We start from the raw sequence: 19,519 nt of genomic DNA on the forward strand, positions 1-19,519 counted from the left end.
GCTTGAAGGTGTGGTTTCTGTTACTTTACTCAGCGGTGGGTACGATGAACCAATCACAGTAATGTTTGGAGCTCCAGCTACGATTTTTTTTTTTTAAATACTTACAAAAAAAAAAAAAAAAAAGTCCTGAAATTTGAATGCGATTTGAATCAGTGGAAGTTTCAGCTTTATGAGGCATCACTTGTGCCCTGGATGCATTCAATATTCTACCCCTTAAGAAGCGGTTAATATTGCTTCCTCGTTAATTGAATGCGCATTTTGTCCATGTGTTACAGTAATACGGATTCGGCGTAATCGATATGTCACGTAGCACGTTTGTACGTAGGTAGTCAAGAGTCAGACTGATGTTTGACGTGCTTTTTGGTTTCGGTTGCTGTCGTCAAGTCGCTGGGTGCTAAACATCCACATTCTGAGAGGTAGAAATGCTGAAATAGTTTTTTTTCTCTTTGTTTTACTTCATTGGCCATTTACAAACTGATGAACAAGATTCTTCCGGGTTTGTTTTCTTGTTATGATCAACTGATTCATATTGTTTATCGTGCTTTCTACAACACACACCGCCTTTACCTCTAACTTAGCTTTTTTTTTCCACAGAAAGAAAGGTATTTCATGAAAAGCGTCGCAATACTATATTCATATTAAAAACGGACATCAATAAACATTTTTCATAACATATAAAAAAGTCAAGTATATGAATGTTTTTTGTCCTATTATGCAAATTCAATTATATATACACATATTCGAAACAAATGCTTGTAATTTTTTTTTAAGTTTATTCTCAATATATAGCTACTGTACATAATATTTTGGACGTATTTATACATATTTTTATATTTATGTAGGGTTTACTTTAATTTACCTAATAAAATCTTCTTTTCAAAACTGAATGTATGGAATGACCCAAACATTTTTAAAATCACATTTAATGTTTTATTTACAAGAAAAATAAGAGTATGACTCAATATATCTCTATTGTCTACAGATACAAGTTGGAAATATCTCTGAAGTTCATAATCTCATATTTAAGTGACTTTTACTGCACATTGGCTTAAATCTGGATCCTCCCCATCCCTCCACTTGTGCAACATATCCGTCACCTCAGCACTGAAGGGAACTGTCACAGAAGTGAATTGTGACCTCAGTTTAAACAGACACAGATGCCTCGATGGGGGACTTGTGCCAGCAAGCACTTTCGTTGGTCAAGCCCAGTAGCTCAAGGGCTGATTTTGTGTGTTTTAACCTTTGGAGTGATATTGCCTATATTCTGCCATCGTGTACTCTACTCGCATTATTTTTTAAAGAATGTCTATCTTGACTCACTAAGCGATGCATCACTACAAAAAAGCTACAAGAGAGGTCAGGAGGCCCTGCATTTCTGGGAGAGTGCTGACTCTACGAAAAGCCTGAAGGACTCGTTGGAAACAGATGCTAAGGAACCAGATCTCCTGGTCACTATTGTGACAGCCAGGAGATCAGAGGGAAAGGACTACCACTACCTGTTACAGGTGGCACACCAGCTCAAATCGCTCCTTAAGGCGTGTGGTGATAAACCATGCGCTGAGGTCATGCTCTGTGATGTCGAAAGTGGTCCCGCTTTGAACGAGGATACTTTGCTTCTGGAGAAACAGTTTTTGGTTGTTAGACGTTCTCCAGATGAGAAATGGCATAGCAAAGATGTGGGCAACATCTTCGAGAAGGAGAAAAGAGATTACGTCTACTGCCTGCGGAAAGGATGGGACCTGATGAGGCCAAAAAACACCGTTGTCCTAGAGGATGATGCACTTCCCATGACCGATTTCTTTCCGTTGATTAAAAACTTACTCTCACGGAGATTTGCCCGCAACACTTTATACATAAAGCTCTACCATCCGGAACGTCTGCAGGGATACTGGAACCCGGAGCCGTATCGCATTCTTGAATGGCTGGGTCTCGGCCTGTTTGGGGCTACAATCCTCCTCTTGTTTTCTCACTGTACACCTCTTTCTTTTACCTTCTCACCTCTTCATCTTCTCTTTCTAACTCTCTACATAATGGCAGTGGCTGAGCTGGCAGGGAGGCACTATCTGCTGGAGATCAGACGGCTCTCACCCCAGCTGTATGCTGTGTCTCCTGCCACTGAATGCTGCACCCCTGCTATGCTGTACCCAGGTAATGCCTCCATCCGAGTTGCCGAATACCTGGACCATGCCGTCTGTGCTCAGGGTAATGCAAAAGACACGGTGCTGTACAAGATAGCCAGGTCGACGCCAGGTGAGAAGGCACACAGCGTTGAACCCAATATCATCAAGCATATCGGGGCTTACTCCTCCATCAGGATAAACCCTGTTCTACCAAAATTAATTTGACATCAGAATGTTTCTTTCTTACAGACGTTGAATATAAAGCCCATTTTAGGCACTGTTTTTAAATAGTAATTTACATTTTATGGCTGAAAGATGAATATCTTTTAAGAAATCACAGCTGGACGTTAGTCAAACTTTTTTGAAGTTGTGAAACCGTTTTCTGCTCACTTTGCCTGATGTATGGAAAAACTGTTATTAATCAACATTTGTCAGTTTACAATGCATAAAAATGGATTTTAGCTTCAGAAGGGAATTCATACACTTTAAAAATATTTTCATTATTTGTTAACACGTTTTTTCTTTTGTCATATCAACTTAGATGATTAATGTAAATTTCAAGTTTACAAAATTTTAAGGCAACTTATATTTTTAAGTTAAACCAACAATTCTCTTTTTTTCTTTCTTTCTTTTCTTTCTTTCTTTTTTTTTTTTTTTACAGTGATAGGGTTATGAAAATTATATCTATAACTACAAATTAAAGCCAAATTTGCACATTTAAACACTTTGAAATTAAGTGAAAAAATTGTCATAATTTCAAATCATATTTAAATTGTTCTTTATATTAAACATAAACAGTAAAGGATTATCCTAAGAAATATATTTTTTTAAAAGGAGATTGTTTACATTTGTATTGTTCTTTCACTCAATGGCATTTATAGGGATCACTTTTGGTAAAATGTAAAGTGTTACAGTCAAACAAGTTTTTCTTGTCATATCAACTTAGATAATTAATGTGGTTCAGAAAACACTTTTGAGTTTCTGTTGATTAAACCAATCACCTTCATTGTATTAACTCAAATTTTTCATTTCAATGAACTAAAAATTTTAAGGCAACTTACATTAAGTTAAACCAACATTTTTTTTACAGTGATAGGGTTATGAAAATGATTTTATATCTATAACTACAAATTAAAGCCAAATTTGCACATTCAAACACTTTGAAATTAAGTTAAAAAATTGTCATCATTTCAAATCATATTCATTTTTTTTTTTTATTATTATTTTTATATTCAACATGAACAGTAATGGATTATCCTAAGAAACAGGTTTTTTTTAAAAAAGGAGATTGTATACATTTGTATTGTTCTTTCACTCAATGGGATTTTGGTAAAATATAATAAAGTTTTACAGTTGTTTCTTTTTGTGGTCCATGCTCTTTCACTGTATATTTTATAAAGTTATTATATCTTACTGAAAAACGTTCAACAATAAATTATACGAATCTGTAATGTTCCTCTTGTGTTGAGGTAAGCAAAAGAGAACAATGGGTTAATCATAACAGTCGTCAGGGTGTTTTCTTCGAGTCGACGTCCCTATAAACCTGACTCTGTGGCTCTTCTCCGCTGTTTCCGCTGGATTCAGTCACATGACCGGTCAAAATACACAGCATTGCAAACTCTGTTTAAAGAAATAGTATAACAATATATACTCTTGATGTTCCATACAATTTATATAGTTTGCCCCAGAACTATTTATTTGGAGGTAACACACGTCCCCACCGTGCGTGTGTAATAAGCGGCATTTAACCCATCGAATCCTACTATGGCGATGCCTTATCTTATGAATATTAATTAGATAGGGCGTTCATCCTATCAACGCAAGGCTTCTTTCCAATGGAAGGCTGTGCTTCTTTATGTTAATTAGACTGTGCTCAGGTTGGTTGGTGAGATGGCTTGTCTACTAAATATTAATATGGCCACGCTGACGTTGCTCGGTCATTTTCCACATACGAAGGCGTGGATCATGAATTATTAATAGAGAGGCCTTCGCCATACTATGATTAGTAAAATCGCTTCGTTTTGCAAGATAAACTTTTTTGAGACGGGATTTCCTGCGAACTGGATGTATCTGCTGTGTAAGGACAGGGAAAAGTTGAGGGATAGAGAAAATGTCTGAGACCGAAAAACCAAAGTGCCATTCTTTAGCAAAGGATAAAGGTTTAACCAATGGAGGAAATATTGTTTCCAGTAACGTTTCAGATGAGATGACAGAGGTATGTGTCGTGGATATAGTGCTCTTGAAACCTGTAGTCATCAATATGCCGCAAAATGTAAAAATCTGAACAGATGGTTTTATAGATAAATAAGTTCAAGCTAATAGATGGCACTCTGATTCTAAGAGATGATTGTTTGGTTTATTAATTCGTATAGAAAGTCTCTTGAACCTTTTTAAAATCTGTATCGTTTTATGGAATAAGAGAAACATCTGGTGTCCTGTTTGTCAAGAAAGCACTGGAAAATGTTGCCTCCTTGTTTGTCAAGAAAGTGTCAACGGAAGCACTGGAAACATTTGACAAACATTTTAGAAGATCTTTACCTGTTAATGGTTTGAGAAATGAATTGTTATGCCATACAAATTCAATTTTGCATGGACTAAACTCTTTAGAGAATTAAACATTTCAAAGCGTTTTGAGGGAATAGTGTGGTGTGGGAGGGAGGTTAAAGCCTCAAATAGTTTTGGTAAGTCGTAGGCCTACTCTGTACTTTTTTTCACAGCTTTTGCAAAGTATTTGATTTGGTAATTTCTATTTATACAGGTTTTATGACGCCATATGTTAATTTAGAGACTGTATTAATTATTTGTACTTCAAGTCCATTTGTCACACCAAGTGCATCTCATTAAAAATGAGAAAGAAAAGGTGGAAAGTGATTAAAATTGACCTATCATACTGATTTTGATTATTCTATCTTCTTGGTCTCTGATATTCGCTGATGGGGCTTTAGAAATTCGACCTTGCCACTGTCTATGTGTCAGATGCCCAGTATAACAGGAACATCTTTTTTGACACTTCACCACAGGCTGTGAGGTAAGAGATCACTTTCCAGCAATCATTTATATAACTTTGACTATTACTAGGTTGTGTATTATAAAATCTGTGAAATATTCCACAGGCTGTACCTGCTGTACAATCACTGGTTCATGCAAACGCTGGTATATGTGTTCATTATCATAAATCTTGCTCTGGCTCTCTTTGAGGATCCTGCAGTTGTGCCACTTCCTATATGGGTATGTATGGAAATATAACTCGTATTTAAAAATTGTTAAGCAAAGCAGTGGTTTTAATCATTGATCACATTTGTAATGAGTTTCAGACCTTTGTGTAGATTTGTGAGTTGGTGGTTGAATATTTCCTAAATGCTCTCTGTATGATTATCTTACAAGTCCATAGATATCGCCATCAGTTCATGCTGCTGTTAACACTTTCTCCTACAAGTGGATGCATTGAGACCTGCTTTCCTGTTTGTTCATGTGAAAAAAGGCCTATTTAACCACAAAACATGTATATAATGCCTTAAACTCTATATTTTGAAATGACAACATTAGGGTTAAAATTACTTATATGGTTGTGTGAGCAGAGAAAACATCCCAGACAGTGATACTGTAACACTGATTGAATTTCCAACATGTTCTACAAATGCATAATTTGATTAGCAACAAACTACACTCTTAGAAGAAAAGGTTCTACAGGTATATAGAACCTTAAAGGGTCCATTTAAGACATTTCTCATTCTATAGAACCTTTTTGGTTTAAAGTGTTATTTAAAATTGAGTCAAGAACTCTAGGGTTCTATATAGAAAACCATTGAAACTTTTTTACTTGCTTTCTGCTTTTATGACATCCTGGAATCCAAGCCAACCCTTCATAAGACACAATGGGATATTTCCTGTAGACTCATGTTCATTGAAGAGCAGCTGTTTCATTGAAACACTTTCCAGTGAAGAATAATTAAGAAGAGATTTAGATGCAGTTTTTATGTGTCAATGTTCACGCCATTTATTTGTAGCCCATCTGATTGTGGTAAGGACAGATGTTCAGAGCCAAGCCATTTGGCAACTGGAGACCTGCGAAGTAACCTTAGATTTAAAATCTTAGTTAAGAAACAATTGTGTAGTCAAATGATATAACACACTGTGTGTGTGTGTGTGTGTGATTCAGGTATACCATGAGGACAAAATGTCCCCCCAAAAATGGTAATATCCAAAATCCTTGTCCTTGTAAGGACATTTTTTGGTCCTAATGAGGAAAACAGCTTATAAATCATACTAAATGATGTTTGAAAATCTAAAAATGCAAAACATGGAATGTCTATGGAATGTCCCCATAAAACACGAAAATCCAACGTGTGTGTGTGTGTGTGTGTGTGTGTGTGTGTGTGTGTGTTTTATAGGCAACTTCTACAATTGAAATTGTATGTCTCTCTGCATTTACTGTGCGGATAGTACACTATGCCAAAGTCATTCCAAAGGATAAATTCTGGAAGGATCCCAAAAATATCTGCATCATAATCATTGTCACGGTAGGTCTCTAATCCATAGTTTTGGATTGTAAATATGAAATGAATCAATTTCAGTCTTATTTACAGGTACATAATCACTTGTTAATTATGTAATATTCTAATACCAGTAAAGCATTCTGTCTATACAAACATGTGAAAGTGCTGAGAATGTGCTCGTAACAATGTTGTGAAATGAACTTTAGCCCGTGTTTTGTCGTTCTCAGCAGTTCTTCAGGATCACCAGGAAATGTGGCGTTCAATGACTATGAGTAGACATTTAGTGTCAGGCAGAGCAGTTTATGTGTGTGGTGAAACTGACTTGCATAACTGGACATTTTGAAAGTCACTGTATTCTTGTTTCATTATCTTTCTTTACCTCACAGCTCTCTTTCATAGATTTGACTTTATATGGGGCTCTGAAAACATCAGGCTACTTTGCTATCCGATGGTCGAGGGTCTTAAGACCACTTCTGTTAGTCAATGTTACAGAGGGACGACAAGTAAGAAAACCACAATCAAAACACAATAAACAAATAAATGTATATGTTTTTTCATAATTTATATTTTATGTATTTCTTGTATTTAATTATTTAAATCATTAATTCATTTTTTTTTTATGATTTGATGATGTTCATTCAGACAATTTTGCCATGAAATGTTGTCAGTGATTTTTAAGTTCCCTGTCAGTTACTCTAGTCCTTGATTTGGCAAAAGCATACACTACCATTCAAAAGTTTGGGGTCAGTATGATTTTAAATTGTAATAATATTTCACAATACTACAGTTTTTACTGTATTTTTGGATCAAATAAATGCAGCCTTGGTCAGCATGAGAGACTTTTAAATAACATTTCAATATTTTTACCGACCCCAGACTTTTGAATGGTAGTGTACAGTATGCCCATAGGGCACAAATGTCTCTCCTCCAGACTCATTTCCTTTTTATTCCTCTGTTTGTGTCTGTAGCTGCGGAGGGCGTTCAGGAGTATTCGGAATGCACTGCCTCAGATCTCCTATGTTTTTCTTTTATTCATGTTCAGCGTGTTGGTCTTTTCTCTCATGGCTCTTAAATTGTTTGGGAAAAGGTAAACCTAAATACAGTATCATCCATTTATACCTCTGTTTTCCATTCATCTCAATTGTGTCCATTGAAAAATAGTTAACCAGTAAAACTGGTTAAACTGCTTATCATATATTTTCCCCCCTTTCTTTTTCCCAGGGGCCTTTTTACCATTGATGGTTCTCCATATTTCACAGACTATTTGGATATTGTTTTCGATCTGTATGTTTTGGTGACCACTGCTAATAGCCCTGATGTCATGTAAGTCTTTAGCTATTTTTCTCTCTTTTTCTCCTTTTTAAGCTTCTTTTGTGAATCTTTCAATAGTGGGCAATTGTATATTCAGCCATATAAAAGATTTCAGTTACCTGTAATATGCTTTAAGCTTGCACTGTTCACAATGCAAATGCTTCTGTAATATTTGATATTTTTTATGCTTTCTTTGTAGGATGCCGGCATACAACTACAGTGTTTTCTTCACTATTTTCTTCATTCTATATATTGTTATCAACACCTATACCTTCATGTCCTTCTTTCTGGCTGTCGTTTACAATAACTACAAAAAGTACCTGAAGGTATTTGCATCTTTTTCATGTCAGCATGCACATTTTTACAGAAATTATGTATTTTAAAATAAAATAATCTTGATTTAAAATTAATATTATAATAAATAATATTAAAATTAATATTATTGATTAGTTAAAGGATTAGTTCACTTTTAAATAAACTTTTCCTGATAATTTACTCACCCCCATGTCATTCAAGATGTCCATGTCTTTCTTTCTTCAGTCGAAAAGAAATTAAAGTTTTTGATGAAAACATTCCAGGATTTTTCTCCATATAGTAGACTTGAATGGGCACCAAACGATTGAAGGTCAAAATTAGTTTCACTGCAGCTTCAAATTGTTCTACACGATCCCAGATGAGAAATAAGGGTCTTATCTAGTGAAATCATTGCTCATTTTCTGAAAAAAATTGAAAATTATATAAGTTTTAACCTTAAATGCTCATCTTGAACTAGCTCTCTTCTTCTCCTCTATTAGAATTCCAGCAGTGTAGAAACTGCTAAGTGTATTACTGCCCTCCACAGGTCAAAGTTTGAACTAATTTTTATATGCAATATGCTAGTTCAATAGTATATAACAATTAGTTCAAACTTTGACCTGTGGAGGGCAGTGTTATTTGAACATTTAAGCATGAGAACCTATTCTAGTAGACCCCAAAAACAAAATTAAGACTTTGTAAAAGGGCATTATATGTCCTCTTTAATATTATTGTTCAGTCCAGTGAAATACATCTAGCTATCTATCTAGCTGTAGTGGAACACTGACTTGATTTCTTTCATTTCTTTTCTAGGAGGAAGTGCGGCAGCTGGTGAAGGCCAGACGATATAAGATGTGCCGTGCCTTTTCTTTGCTTCAGGAGACCCAAGGTGAAGGTGGGGAGCCTGTGGTGACCCAGGCCAAATGGAACCATCTGGTTAAACTCGTCAAGCCGAATATCAGTATTGCTCACCGGGAACTGCTCTGGAGTGTTTTAGATGATCAGAATAAAGGACACATAGGTCAGACAGGTTTTTCTTTCATATTTCATATTTAACTTCAGTTTTATTGAATTTTTCTCTTTTTTCCCCTCTTAATTTTCTTTTTTCTGATCAGGAAAGTTTGCATTTGTCCAGCTCGCTGATCTTCTGAGTATCCAGGTGATCACAGTGAAGTCACAGGCGCACCCCATTCAAATCTGTTTCCCCTCTCTATATAATTCCTCAGCCAGCAGATTCATTCGCTACATGGTTCATCACAGGTATGTGGACACAAAGGGACAAATTTACTAACAGCTTGCATCAGCACAAACCGTCTTTTGGCATTAAAAAAACTACTGTCAGGATTTAATAAAGACACACAGTGAAAAATTAGCGATGAAAAGGCGTGGACTGTCATTCTTGCGGCTGAATTTATTGCATATGCATTTATAGGAGATTTCCTTTCAGAAGGCTTGTGGTAGTCAATTTAGTATTTGTGCCTTTATTTAAAGGATTAGATTAAAAGTTCCTGATAATTTACTCACCCCATGTCATCCAAGATGTTTGTGTTTCTTTCTTCAGTCGAAAAGAAATTAAGTTTTTTGAGGAAAACATTCCAGGATTTTTCTCCATATAGTGGACTTCAGCAAGGTCCAGACTGAAGCTTCAAAGTGCTCTACTTGATCCCAGACGAGGAATAAGGGTCTTATCTAGTGAAACAATTAGTCATTTTCTAAAAAAACAAAACAAATAAACAATTATATATTTTAAAACCACAAATGCTCGTCTTGCACTAGCTTTGCAATATTCCATGCATTACGTAATCATGTTGGAAAGGTCACGCCGAAGCACTGCGGTAGGGTGAAAAACTCCATCTCATTTTCTCTTCCAACTTCAAAATCATCCGACATCATTGTTTTTGCACGTTCAATTTGTAAACACTTGCTCGGTACTTCCGCCTACGTCACGCTTGACAACCTTAACTTGTTTTCGACAGAAGAAAGAAAGATATAAACATCCTGGATGACACTGGGGTGAGTAAATTATCAGGAAATTTTAATTCTGAAGTGAACTAATCCTTTAATACCCAAAAAAAGCATGTATTAACTAGGGGTGTGACGAGACAGGTATCTCACGAGACGAGACGAGACTCGAGATTGAGTTCACGAGACGAGACGAGACAAGATTTTTACACACTATTTTTAAGAAATCCTCAATGGCGAAATACATGACTAGAAAAAATATTCTGCAGGTGTCTTTAAAATGTTTTAACTAATCATCTTGTAATGAATGTAATTTCAGTTCTACTGAGTATAAATTATCATATGCAGTAAAAGACAACAACACTCAAGTACTGTAAAAGGTTTTGCCACTAACTCAACTGACTGGCTTCTCTTCTGTATGATTTCAGTCTCTTCAGACCTTACTGTACATGATTTATGAGCTTCTACAACTTTTGACCTCCTAACTGAAGTCCTTTCCTCAAACTGATCATAAAAACAGTATAAATAAAAATGGTAACACTTTACAATAAGGTCTCATTTATTAACATTAATTAACCAACATCAACTAACAATGAGCAATATATTTGCTACAGTATTTATTAATCTTTGTTTATGTTAGTTAATAGTCATTCATTGTTAGTTCATGATAGTTCACAGTGCATTAACTAATGTTAACAAATGAAACCTTATTGTTTGTGCTTAATAAGATTAAGAGAAAACTGTTATTCATTTTTTATGGTAATTACTTTACAATAAGTGCAACCAAAGTACAAATAAGACAATTTTTTTCTTTGATACAGAGCTCAGAGGTTACAACTACGCTGCCCAGCCTAAGATAGCTTTCATATTGACAGATATTTGCATTCATCAGGGAGCCGCTTTCAAAATGCGGGGTATTGAAATCGCGTTTGAATGCGCGCGCGCGTTTACTTTCACTTTTAGCGATCGCGCGTAACTCTGTAAATATGGAGCGGTGGCAACCGTTATCCAACTGAATTAAATGGTTTTTATTTAAATACAAAGCAAAATGACAGTGGAGGCGTAATGTAAACGAAGCGTGGCATATTCTTTCCTAATCATCCTAACACTCTGTCATGGCAACAACATCACGAGACTACTTTTCGCCTCGACGAGAAGTCTCGTCACATATTAGTCTCGCGAGATCTCGTGCCACGAGATCTCGTCACACCCCTAGTATTAACCCATTTTGCGCTTGACATTAGACATGACTGTGATAAGCCGCTGTTCCACTGTCGGGCCAAATAGTTCTAAGAACAGTAAGGAAAGGTTCCGGTTATCTTTCAACTTAGGCTTGGTTCGGCATGGCACGTTTGCCACTCAGGACTGGTCACTTGTCTGTTACCTGCCTACCAGTTTCTCTGTATCTGGCCAAGTGTCCTATTTGAGCAAAGTTAATAATAATATTAAAACAAGGCAACACCGGTTCACTCCTTTTGGTCTTCAGTAACTGACAAACTCTCCACTATCTTTGGCTGCAGAATCCCATTAAACCCATCACTGTGTCTTCTAGGGGATACTTCAGAAATCAAGCTCCCCCTCAAATACCATAACGCACTCCAGATTTCCTTAACCATTGCAAAGATAATAATTTTCCAAAACTGGAAAAGCAAAAACAACTGTAATATTACTCACTGGACTAATGCACTGACAGATCACATTACAGTAGAACAGGCTGCCCAAAAACAAAAGCATATATCAATCTTCAAAGAAACCTGGTCACATTTCTTGGATTTTCTACAATTATAACAATTTAAAATATCATAGGAAAAATAAATGACAAAATCTAAATTTAAAGCCACTTGTACAATTCTCAAACAATACACGTTTTATCTTTTTCTCAATTAAACACAACTGCTTACTGCATATCTTCTACAGTCACTCACGCATAGATGTAATATACAGTATATATATATATATATATATATATATATATATATATATATATATATAATTAGTGTATTTTTTGTTCTCTCTCTCTATTCTAGTGCTCCTTCTCCCTCTCTCTCTCCCCCACTTTTACCATTATCGTGATTAGTATTATCCACCCCTTTTTTATTATTATTATTTTTTATCTGTTTTTTCTTTATTATTATTATTATTATTTTCTTTAATCTGATTATTAATATTGATTTTTTTTTTTTTTTCCCCCTCTCCCTCTCTATCTGCTATTTCTTTGCATTTCTTATATTCCTCCAAACCTTTGCTGTAAATTATATTCATGGATTTACAAATTGAATTATAGTTATCAAAGTGGCCTTGTCTGTCACTTTCCTTCGGCTTAGAGTCATACCTCCCCTGGTACTGTCTCACACTTGCCCCGAACAATTTTAATGCAACACACAAATCTAGGTAAGTAATGAAGAATACAAATAAACAATTAGTATAGGGTAAGCAAAATGCTTATTTTAATGCACCTCACACAAGAGCAGGGAAAACGAACTGAACATATGCATTTGTAAAAGAAAGAGAATCAGACAGGGTTGAACAGGGCATGGACGTGTTGACAATCCAAGGAAGGGAGTGGTGTTTTTTTTTTCTTCCTTTCTTAGGTTATTGGGTGGTGGTAGGGGGGGTCCCTGACCTACATACCCAATGAGCCACAGATAAAGTATTTAAAGTTAACAAATCTCCATTATTTAGAAACTATTAGAATTTATTATTATTCTGTACTTATCTATTTTTCTCCCCTCCCTTTTTTTTTTTTTTTTATGTTATGTGTTGTTTATTTATTTTTCTCCTCCCAACCTCTCTTTTCCATTATTACCAGCATCTCTACCTCCCCATCCCCTTTTTGTCACTGTGTCTGTGTAACGTGTCTCTCCATGTATATGTGCCTATCTTGTTTGTGCATATGTTATATTGTCACCTGTTTCGTTGTCTAGTCTTGTTATTTGTACAGATTTGTATGATACTATACATCACCGTAAAAAAAAAGGCAACAACTGACGTATTTGTATTACATTCCAAATAGCTCTGTTATCAGCCCCACTGTGGAAAATGAAACCATATCCGTACCAGCTGGGCTGGATCGGCACGGAATAGAACAGTTAAGCAGTGAGAATGGTTTGGCCGGATGGTGGAAAAGCAGCTTTAGTTGCTGCTAAGAGGAAGCGCCACGGAGAACAGAAAGCATGGTAGAAGGACAAGAATTTTCTCCACTCCTGTTCATTTATTTGGAATGCCGGAGGAAGACGTTATCCAAACGTATCATTTGCCAAGGCGCAATATTTTTAATTTGCACTATCATCTTGGTAGATTGCATTGATCATTGTAGAAATTAGCTGGCTGTCTGTATTTTTAATATGTGCACATTGAGTAGATCACTCGCAGAACTTTCCTCTCCCATCGCGCTTTTATTTCATCACGTTCGCCCTATTTAGTAAATCTGGCCCAAAAGTTGAACTTGCATTGACACTGAGACATTCATGTATTTTTTTTTGAACAAACAAAGCTGTTTGAATTCCATGTGTGACCCTGTTGGATTTCTTGTCATCCTACAGATGTTATTTAACATGTTTGCACATGTGCATTCCATACGGTCATCTGTTATTGTCTTGTATTGTGTGTTTCAGGATGTTTGTGTATATCTATGACCTGATTATTCTGGTGAATGCTGTGTTCATTGGTCTGGATGAGGAGAACCCTGTGGTATCAAATGCTGAGTGGGGTTTTCTAGCTCTTTATATGTTGGAGATCATTCTCAAACTGTACTCTACTGAGCCTCGGGCCTTCTTCGCCAGACATCATTTCTGGAACTGGTGAGGAACACTTTGTGTTTTGTATGGCTCACAGAATTTGATCACATAACATCATCTGTCTGAGCTCACATGAAAGCAAATTCAATAAATATCTCTTACAGGTTTGACACTATCATTGTTGTGTGTGCACTCTTTGGCACCATCATTAACTCAGCACTCAAACACTGTAAGTGCACATCTGGATATAACTAAATTAAGCACTCTGAGGGTTATTATGTATATACTTAAGTATCACTGTTACACAGTGTATTGGACTTATTAGAAGAATTACTGATTTTTGCTTCCTCTAAGTGTTATATCAGAGCTGTTAAGTTTTATATACATACCTTTAAGAAATCTTGTTGACTTTATTTTGACATTTGCAGCTGGAGGTTACACAAGTCGTCAGATCTTGGACATTGTTTTTATCTTGCGAGTCCTCCGACTCATACGTTTGGTGGATTCCATAAAGAGGTGAGATATTTCCAACCAAATTCAAAACGAACAAGTGATTTCTGTGCTTGAAAATGCATTTTACTTATTTGCCATGTGAGATTAAACTAAAAACTTTCCTTTGTAGATTCCGAGCCATCATCAACACACTTATTAAAATTGGACCAACTATTCTTATCTTTGGCCAACTCATAGTGGTGAGTATTTAAAGATTGTTAAGGATTAGTTCATTGAAAATTTTAAATTGTCAAAATTGACTCTGCCTAATGTCATTCCAAACCTGTACTTCGTTCCTCTTTGTGGTTTTGTCTATACAATAAAAGTCAATGGGGTTATCTGTTGTTTTGGGTCCCATTTACTTTCATTGTAGGAACAAAAGTTGAAACATTCTTCAATATATATCTTTGTGTTCAGCAGAAGAAAGTCGACACAAGAGTAATAGGTAATAGGCATACTGAGAAATGTCAAAAACACCTTTCAGTATTTCAAATCCGTACATAATATTGCTGTTTTTTCTAACTTTCTATTCAAAGAATCCTGAAAATCATGATTTCTGAAGGATCATGTGATGGCTGCTAAAAATGTCAGCTTTGCTATCACAGAAATAAATTACATTTTAAAATATATTAAAATAGAAAACTATGGAAGATTGTTTCCGCCACTAAATAAAAAATAAAAAAAGATAATTGCGGCTTTTTTTTATCTCACAATTCTGACTTTTTTTCTCACAATTGCAAGATTGCAATTGCAGCCTTGGTGAGCTTAAGAGAATTATTATGTAATATTATATATAATATTAAAAGTGCCATTGAATGTAAAATTGAATTTACCTTGGCATAGTTGAATAACAAGAGTTCAGTACATGGAAATGACATACAGTGAGTCTCAAACTCCATTGTTTCCTCCTTGTGTAAATCTCATTTGTTTAAAAGACCTCCGAAGAACAGGTGAATCTCAACATAACACCGACTGTGACGCAACAGTCGGGATCATTAATATGTACGCCCCCAATATTTGCATATGCCAGCCCATGTTCAAGGCATTAGACAAGGGCAGGCAGTATTAACGTCTGGATCTGTGCACAGCAGAATCATCAGACTAGGTAAGCAAGCAAGAACAATAGCGAAAAATGGCAGATGGAGCAATAATAACTGACATGATCCATGATATCATGATATTTTTAGTGATATTTGTAAATTGTCTTTCTAAATGTTTCGTTAGCATGTTGCTAATGTACTGTTAAATGTGGTTAAAGTTACCATCGTTTATTACTCTATTCATGGAGACAAGAGCTGTCGCTATTTTCATTTTTAAACACTTGCAGTCTGTATAATGCATAAACACAACTTCATTCTTTTATAAATCTCTCCAACAGTGTAGCATTAGCCGTTAGCCACGGAGCACCATCAAACTCATTCAGAATCACATGTAAACATTCAAATAAATACTATACTCACATAATCTGATGTATGCATGCAGCATGCATGACGACCACTTTGTAAAGATCCATTTTGAGGATTATATTAGCCGTGTGAACTTTGTTTATGCAATGATAGAGTCGAGAGCTCGGGAGGGGGCGGAGAGCACGAGCAATTAAAGGGGCCGCAGCCTGAATCGGCGCATTTCTAATTATGCCCCAAAATAGGCAGTTAAAAAAATTAATTTAAAAAAATCTATGGGGTATTTTGAGCGGAAACTTCACAGACACATTCAGGGGACACCTTAGACTTATATTACATCTTGTAAAAAAAACGTTCGATGGCACCTTTAAAAAAAACTCTTACTGACCCCAGACTATATTGTATGCATTATACAGGTTATTGCTTTTAAATAAAAATACAATTTTTTTTAAAGTGTTCCTCTGGGGAAGCATGAAAACCAAAAGGGCCATCATGGCAGGAGTGCAGCGAGTGGTTGCTGTCACCATCTCACCTTCTATACTGCACCATACCTGGCCTCAAGGACACTTTGTACAAAAAGTGTGGGGGAGGATGCAGTGCTTGATTTATGGCAGCATTTAGATGACTGCACCTCAATATGCTGCCAACAGTATCCCATTGTTCCGCCCCCTTGCTCCCATTATGATCCTAGGACAGGGACCTCCTGTTATGATCCTAGGACAGGGACCTAATCATTGGAAGGGAAGCAGTCCCTTCTTGCCACATGTTAAACTGTGATTTGTGATGGGAAACATTATCATAATCAATACCTGTATTTTTATTATAAATCCACTGCTGTCCCCTACAGGTGGTCTATTACATATTTGCTATGGTTGGCATGGAATTATTTAAAGGAAAAATTCGTTTTTTTGAACCTAACTCTACAAGTCCTGATCAAGAGTACTGTGGAAACCCTCTCCTTAAAGGAACCACTTTTGCTAAACTCAACTACTGCAAGAACAACTTCAATAATGTGATCTCGTCCTTCATCGTCTTGCTGGAACTCACTGTGGTTAATCAGTGGCATGATATCCTTTACAACTACAGATCTAAATGTATTTTGCTCCGAGTATAATGCTTGATCAATTGTGTGAAACTCTAGTCACATAAGTTTCATGCATTGCTTTTCCCTTAACTCAGCTGCACTGTTGACCAGCGGTTTTACAGCAGTGACACACGTTTCAGCCAGAATTTTCTTTGTCCTTTTTCACATTGTGGTCGTCATTATTATAATCAAGTAAGAATGGAGTCTACTAGAATATTATTGTTGCGTTTTACTTTGAAAGAAATATGCATAATGTGAGATTTTTATTTTCCTCCAGTATTTTTATAGCATTTATTTTGGAAGCCTTCTTGGTGGAATACACATTTGACAAAAGTGACCTGCAGACTTCTCTGGAGAAAAAGATAGAGGAGCTGGAGCTTAATGTTCAACAGTATGTGCCATTTAGACCTGCTATCATGTTATTTGATGTATAAAAAATGTTTCACGTATGCTTGTCAAGGTAGTATCCTGTTGCTGTTGATTTTGGGTTTTAATGGAGGTTTATGTGGTTTTGTGTTTGTTAGGGATGGTATGGACACAGGTCTTGTAGATGCAATGGAAAGCAATGACAATGACCTGGGTTCTTCTGAAGCTGGCAAACAGAAGCCCTCCCTCATGTTCAAGATTGCTTCAAGAAGTATTTTATTTTATTTTTTATAATTTTTAAGAGTTTATTTTATTTATTTTTAGTTTAGTCTTGTCAAATGCATTTTTAGTTTTGTTAAAGGAGTATTTTTTAAAGAACGGCAATGAAATGTTTTGCTTTGCTTTTCTTTTTGCGTTTTGTTTTTTGCTTTGCTTTACTTTTTTTGTTTTGTTTTTTGCTTTGCTTTACTTTTTTTGTTTTGTTTTTTGCTTTGCTTTACTTTTTTTGTTTTGTTTTTTTGTTTTTTGCTTTGATTTACTTTGTTTTTTGTTTTGCTTTGCTTTTTTGCTTTTTGTTTTTTGCTTTTATTTATTTATTTATTTATTTATTTTTTGCATTTTTTTTTGCTTTGCTTTACTTTGTTTTATGTTTTGTTTTGCTTGGCTTTTTGTTTAGATTTTTTTTTTTTTTTTTTTTGCTTTGTTTTTTGTTTTGTTTTGCTTTTTTTTTCTCTTTGCTTTTTGTTTTGTTTTGGTTTGGTTTGGTTTTTGTTTTGTTTCTGTTTTGCGTTTTGTTTTGTTTCTTTGTTATTTTTCAAGTGCATTCTTAGTCTTGTAAAAGGAGTATTTTTTTATATATTAGTATTAAAGGGTGGATTTTGTTTTATTTTTCCAGGATCCAGAACTGTGGATGGACTTCTACAGCGGATGTTTGAAACAGATCTTCGTCCTGAAGACTTCAATGAGGAGGAAGAGCCAGAAAACATCAACTTCTCAAACCCTGTCTTTGACTCTGTATAACTGACATGAAACTATAAACTCCCCAAAACTTGTAAATATATAAATACACAGTTTGTATCAAAGTTTCTTTATATGTATGCAATATTTGATAAGATTTATTATATATACTTTGGTATGTGGACCACTAATATTGATTTTTCAGTCATCAACGAGTTTCATTTGTAATCATATTTGTTTGTACATAGGCCTATAATATTATAAATGTAATATCTTTGTGTTTCTTTTTTTAATAATTGTTTTGGGAAAATATACTACATGACCAACAGGAATTGACCCAGAGTAAAAGTATGCACACATACCAAATTTGTACACATACCAAATAATAATAAAAAAAGAATACCAGAGAGACTCGATGATTTCCTAACATGTCCCATAAGAACTAAAATACACTATTCATGACATATGATGTGATATCAAGAGCCCACCGGCAGGGAGCGGAATACCGTCTGTAGAGCATCAGCATCGCTGTGGTGGAGGTCGGAGAGGAAGACTGATGTGTGGTGCTGATGCTGGGATCCAGACGGGCGGGGAGCAAAGCAGGGAGCACCCAGCATCCTTAGCAATGGTGGATAGAAGTCTAAAGAGTATCCTGACGCGGGAAAAGAGGCTATGAGCCTCTATACATAAGAAAATGAGCAGGTAATAAGCGCCTTATATTTCAATTTCAATGTGGCACAATATGGCTGGTTCTGTGATGCCAGGCCATGTCCTATTGGAGAACCGCTGTCATTTTAAAACGGCCCCCGTAAGAATGTAAATTAAGCCAACTGCATCCATGTATGCCAATATTTTTCGCATTTCTTGGCGAATTAAAAAGATTTTATATGCTTATTATATGCGTATGCTGAAATAACAGGCCTATTGAACCCCCCAGTGTTGTTTATCGGCTTCAGTTTGAGATTTGTAGTTCTGTTTGGATGCGGTTTTCTGTTTGGATGGGTACCTTTATTTTGGCCTAGTGAACTTTTAATGGTTTTGTAATCTAGAGAATTTTCTCTAATGTTGTTTTGTTGTGTAGTTTATGTAACTATACAAAATGAACATTGACAACGGGTGTAGCCGGGAGGCGAAATGACAAATCCTACTACGACGAAGACGTAGCTTATGAATAATAATTAAGTCTTGCTGACGTTGCTTGCTAACGTTCCTGGAACGTAATTAATATTCATAAGCCAAGCATTCCTCCTAGTACGATTCGTTAGCTGACTAGCGCAGCGTCTGCCTATTACCCAAT

At 35.7% G+C, this 19,519-nt stretch overlaps 3 protein-coding genes across 6 annotated transcripts in view; all 3 read left to right on the plus strand.

Annotated features, from left to right (window-relative positions):
- Nucleotides 1-167: 167 nt before the first annotated feature.
- On the plus strand, nucleotides 168-3,480 carry pgap4 (post-GPI attachment to proteins GalNAc transferase 4). Of its 3 annotated transcripts, none has more exons than XM_048171925.1 (2): nucleotides 168-496; nucleotides 983-3,480. In XM_048171925.1, exon 2 carries the CDS (start codon nucleotides 1,158-1,160, stop codon nucleotides 2,343-2,345), a length of 1,188 nt encoding a protein of 395 aa, XP_048027882.1. In that variant the 5' UTR covers nucleotides 168-496; nucleotides 983-1,157; the 3' UTR covers nucleotides 2,346-3,480. The 3 variants fall into 3 exon arrangements, with proteins under 3 accessions (XP_048027882.1, XP_048027881.1, XP_048027883.1); XM_048171924.1 differs by having other exon boundaries at nucleotides 168-416; XM_048171926.1 differs by having other exon boundaries at nucleotides 486-602.
- A 573-nt stretch (nucleotides 3,481-4,053) lies between these two features.
- On the plus strand, nucleotides 4,054-18,629 carry tpcn3 (two pore segment channel 3). Its single transcript, XM_048171922.1, has 19 exons — nucleotides 4,054-4,335; nucleotides 5,066-5,148; nucleotides 5,234-5,348; nucleotides 6,512-6,640; nucleotides 7,003-7,119; nucleotides 7,585-7,703; nucleotides 7,838-7,939; nucleotides 8,127-8,253; nucleotides 9,035-9,242; nucleotides 9,337-9,481; nucleotides 13,798-13,983; nucleotides 14,085-14,149; nucleotides 14,349-14,436; nucleotides 14,543-14,612; nucleotides 16,663-16,882; nucleotides 17,001-17,091; nucleotides 17,177-17,290; nucleotides 17,424-17,536; nucleotides 18,161-18,629. Exons 1-19 carry the CDS (start codon nucleotides 4,231-4,233, stop codon nucleotides 18,283-18,285), a joined length of 2,322 nt encoding a protein of 773 aa, XP_048027879.1. The 5' UTR covers nucleotides 4,054-4,230; the 3' UTR covers nucleotides 18,286-18,629.
- Nucleotides 18,630-18,745: 116 nt separating this feature from the next.
- The window catches only part of ttbk1a (tau tubulin kinase 1a), a 35,910-nt gene continuing 35,136 nt past the window's right edge, over nucleotides 18,746-19,519 (plus strand). For both annotated transcript variants that reach the window (XM_048171918.1, XM_048171921.1), the window contains exon 1: nucleotides 18,746-18,924. The gene's annotated coding sequence lies outside the window, so the exon portion shown is untranslated. The remainder of the gene's footprint in view (nucleotides 18,925-19,519) is intronic.

The sequence above is a fragment of the Megalobrama amblycephala genome, linkage group LG21, assembly GCF_018812025.1.
Source record: "Megalobrama amblycephala isolate DHTTF-2021 linkage group LG21, ASM1881202v1, whole genome shotgun sequence".
In the NCBI taxonomy this organism is placed as follows: domain Eukaryota; kingdom Metazoa; phylum Chordata; class Actinopteri; order Cypriniformes; family Xenocyprididae; genus Megalobrama; species Megalobrama amblycephala.

Bases quoted from the DNA above. Each gene is read 5' to 3' on its own strand.
- pgap4 (XM_048171925.1), top strand. From the start codon at position 1,158: ATGCCTCGATGGGGGACTTGTGCCAGCAAGCACTTTCGTTGGTCAAGC.
- tpcn3 (XM_048171922.1), top strand. From the start codon at position 4,231: ATGTCTGAGACCGAAAAACCAAAGTGCCATTCTTTAGCAAAGGATAAA. The intron at 4,336-5,065 runs GTATGTGTCGTG...ATGGGGCTTTAG, and splicing joins TTTCAGATGAGATGACAGAG to AAATTCGACCTTGCCACTGT. The intron at 7,704-7,837 runs GTAAACCTAAAT...TCTTTTTCCCAG, and splicing joins CTTAAATTGTTTGGGAAAAG to GGGCCTTTTTACCATTGATG.